The 3,685-nt window shown below is 69.8% G+C and overlaps 1 protein-coding gene across 1 annotated transcript in view; it reads left to right on the top strand.

Annotated features, from left to right (window-relative positions):
* HUWE1 (HECT, UBA and WWE domain containing 1, E3 ubiquitin protein ligase) overlaps window positions 1-3,685 on the top strand; it is a 29,451-nt gene that overhangs the window by 9,759 nt on the left and 16,007 nt on the right. Inside the window, exons 31-41 of the mRNA XM_026079360.1 lie at window positions 172-403; window positions 671-901; window positions 1,055-1,177; window positions 1,267-1,362; window positions 1,547-1,816; window positions 1,902-2,054; window positions 2,335-2,462; window positions 2,536-2,617; window positions 2,690-2,866; window positions 2,976-3,153; window positions 3,232-3,620. Coding sequence (XP_025935145.1) covers window positions 172-403; window positions 671-901; window positions 1,055-1,177; window positions 1,267-1,362; window positions 1,547-1,816; window positions 1,902-2,054; window positions 2,335-2,462; window positions 2,536-2,617; window positions 2,690-2,866; window positions 2,976-3,153; window positions 3,232-3,620 — 2,059 coding nt within the window. The remainder of the gene's footprint in view (window positions 1-171; window positions 404-670; window positions 902-1,054; window positions 1,178-1,266; window positions 1,363-1,546; window positions 1,817-1,901; window positions 2,055-2,334; window positions 2,463-2,535; window positions 2,618-2,689; window positions 2,867-2,975; window positions 3,154-3,231; window positions 3,621-3,685) is intronic.

Here is a 3,685-nt window from a genome sequence, read left to right as displayed (position 1 = left end):
CATGCACCCCTACGGCACCCCAGGGTCCCCCTAGGACACTTGCCTTATCCCAGATATCAGGGCCCCCCGGCAGCTTGCCCAAATCTAAGGCCGGGCCAGGAGGGAGGAAGGGGGCTGGGCGCCTGGAAGCCAGGGCCCCCCCCCCGCCGACCCACTTGCCCCCACCCCCAGAACCTTCAACTGGGCGCTGTCGATGGGGGGGAAGGTGCCAGTGGCAGAGGGGCTGGAGCACCCCGAGCTGCCTGACGGCACTGGCGAGTTCCTCGACGCCTGGCTCATGCTGGTGGAGAAGATGGTGAACCCCAGCACCGTGCTGGAGTCGCCCCATGCGCTGCCTGCCAAGGCGCCGGGGCCCGGGCAGCCCCACTTCAGTGCCTTGCGCTTTCTCGTCGTCACCCAGAAGGTACGGGGGGAAATGGGGGGATGCAGGGGCCCCAGGTGCATCAGGGGGATCTGGGGAATTGGGGAGATACGGAGGGGACATGAGGGGATGCAGGGGGCCCTGGGCACGTTGGGGGGCTGCAGGGGACACGGGGGGACGTGGGGACTGGGGGAGACATGGAGGGAACACGGGGGGACACGGGGCCCTGGGCACATCAGGGGGACGTGGGGACTTCAGGGAGACGTGGAGAGGACGCAGGGGGCCCCCCCCTAACCCTGCGCCCTGCAGGCAGCATTCACCTGCATCAAGCAGCTGTGGAACCGGCGCCCGCTGAAGGTGTACGGGGGCCGCATGGCGGAGTCCATGCTGGCCATCCTGTGCCACATCCTGCGGGGCGAGCCCCTCATCCGCGAGCGCCTGGGCCGGGAGCGCGAGGGGCCAAGGGGCGAGGAGGAGCCTGGCGCCGATGACGCCGGCCCCCGCCGCGAGCCCCAGGTCAACCAGCAGCAGCTGCAGCAGGTGGGGACACGGCGATCCCAGCAGGGYAGCCTGCTTTGCGCACCCAGCTCCCACTCCAGCACCGGCTCCGTTCGGGCTGGGGAAGGAGCCGGAGGGGCTGGGGCCCGGGGCGCCCGTTGCGGTGCTCCTGCGGTGACGCCTGTTCCCCTGCAGCTGATGGATATGGGCTTCACGCGGGAACACGCCATGGAGGCCTTGCTCAACACCAACACCATGGAGCAGGCCACCGAGTACCTGCTCACCCACCCGCCACCCCTCATGGGGGGCGTGGTCCGGGTAAGGGGGTGGGGCTGGCTGGGTGGGGCCAGGGGTGGGGGCAGGTTTGGCCCCTCCCCTACAGCCCCACCCACCCTTCCCCTCCGCAGGACCTGAGCATGTCGGAGGAGGACCAGATGATGAGGGCCATCGCCATGTCGCTGGGCCAAGACATCCCCATGGACCAGCGGGCCGAGTCTCCCGAGGTGGCGCCGGGGGGGATCGGGGCTGCCCTGGGGGTGGGGGGGGGTGGGAGGAACAGGGCGTCGGGACTGCGCCAGAGCCCCCCGAGCCTGGGAGGGGGCCTCTGCGTCCCCCCCCAGCAGTGCAGCGTGTCCCCCTCCACCACTGCTACGCACCCCACTGATGGCGTGGCACATCCCCATGCAGGAGGCAGCATGCCGCAAGGAGGAGGAGGAGCGGCGGGCACGGGAGCGGCAGGAGGAGGAGGAGGCCAAGTGCCTGGAGAAGTTTGAGGGCGCGGAGCCACTGGAGCCGGGCGAGCTGCTAGCCTTCACGGATGCCATGCTGCCCGGCTGCTCCCAGCTGCTGGATGAGCTGCCCGACACAGTCTACCGCGTTTGCGACCTCATCATGACCGCCGTGAAGCGTAACGGGGCCGCCTACCGTGACTCCATCCTGAAGCAGGTGGTCAAGCAGGTGAGGGCAGGCCCTGAGGGAGTCTGGGGCAGGGGCCCAGGCATCCGGGCGGCTCTGACGTGTGCTCTCCCCCCCCCCCCACCAGGTGTGGGAGGCAGCCGACGTGCTCATCAAGGCAGCGCTGCCACTCACCACCAGCGACACCAAGACGGTCTCTGAGTGGATCAGTCAAATGGCGACGCTGCCCCAGGCCTCCAACTTGGCCACACGTATCCTGCTGCTCACCCTGCTCTTCGAGGTGAGCCCAGGAGCCCAGGTGTCCCGGGCACCCACTTTTTTTCTCTCCCGAGTGGTCCACAGGAATGTCCTGGCCCAGCGACATGGCAATGGCCCTCATCACCTGGTGCCCAGTGTGATGCCCTTCCTCTCCCAGAGCATCCTAGCCGTGCCGGCGCCCCCTTCTTGCCCCCAGTCCCCTCTTTCCCCTTGCCCCTGTGGTGTGGGTGCACCACAGGGACCCAGGCGTCCGGGTGGCGCGGGCCCTCACCACCCAGACGCCCTGGTTCCGCCCCGCGCAGGAGCTAAAGCTGCCGTGTGCCCGGGTGGTGGAGTCGAGCTGCGTGCTGGATGTGCTCATCAAGCTGCTGGAAGTGGTGCAGCCCTGTCTGCAGGCTGCCAAGGAGCACAAGGAGGTGCAGACGCCCAAGTAAGGGGGGGACACATCGCTCTGGGCCCCCTGGCGCCCCCTTGGCACCCCCTGAGCCCCGCCATCCCCCCAGGTGGATCACCCCCGTGCTGCTCCTCATCGACTTCTACGAGAAGACAGCAGTGTCCTCCAAGCGCCGGGCACAGATGAACAAGGTGGGTGCGGGGGGATGCGGTGAGGGGGCCGGGGTCACTCCGTGGGGCTGACCCCCATCCTTCCCCCCCCAGTACCTACAGGCTAACGGGAACAACTGGCGGTGGTTTGATGACCGCTCGGGCCGGTGGTGCAGCTACAGCGCCAGCAACAACAGCACCATCGACGCGGCCTGGCGGGCAGGCGAGACCAGCGTGCGTTTCACTGCTGGCCGCCGCCGCTACACTGTCCAGTTCACCACCATGGTGCAGGTACTGGGAGCGCTGGGGGGGGGGGGTACGGCGCCTGCCATCACCCCCCCCCCACAACCACCGCCTGCCATCACTCCCCCCCCCAACCACCGCTGCTCCCCCCCTCCAGGTGAACGAGGAGACGGGGAACCGGCGCCCCGTGATGCTGACGCTGCTGCGGGCCCCCCGGGCAGGCAAGGGCGCCAAGGAGGGTGGCGCGGGCGAGGCTGAGCGGGCACCAGATGAGGGCCGGGAGCCCGAGGGCCGAGCTAAGGAGGAGAGCGGTGGTGGCGGTGGCGGGCCGGCAGGTATGGGGGGGCCGCGTGGCGCCGGGGGGGAGCAGCAGCGCTTCCCCCGGCCCTGCGCGCACATCCCTGCGTCCCCAGAGCCGGCGGTGGAGGAGGCAGCGGCAGCGGCAGGCAGTGAGGAGGAGGCGGTGGCGGAGGCTGGCCCAGTGGCAGTGGCGGCGGAGGAGGCCGGTGCAGAGGCGCCAGTGCGGGGGCTGGCGGAGGAGGCAGTGCCGGCAGTGCTGCGAGCCTGCGTGAGCATGCTGGGGGTGCCGGTGGACCCCGACACGCTGCACGCCACCCTACGCCTCTGCCTGCGCCTCACCCGCCACCACAAGCACGCGCTGCTCTTCGCCGAGCTGCGCAGCACCCGCACCATCCTGGGCCTTACCCAGAGCTCCGGCTTCACCGGCTTCACCCCCCTCGTCACCCTGCTCTTCCGGCACATCATCGAGGACCCGTGCACCCTGCGCCACACCATGGAGAAGGTCCCTGCCAGCGCGGGGGGGTTGGAGATACTGGGGATGAGGGACAGGAGTTTGGGGGGCACTGG

The sequence above is a fragment of the Apteryx rowi genome, unplaced genomic scaffold (genome assembly GCF_003343035.1).
Source record: "Apteryx rowi isolate R43461 unplaced genomic scaffold, aptRow1 scaffold_1147, whole genome shotgun sequence".
NCBI lineage: Eukaryota > Metazoa > Chordata > Aves > Apterygiformes > Apterygidae > Apteryx > Apteryx rowi.
The sequence above is the reverse complement of the archived record's forward strand: the minus strand, read 5'-3'. Positions and strand labels throughout refer to the sequence as shown.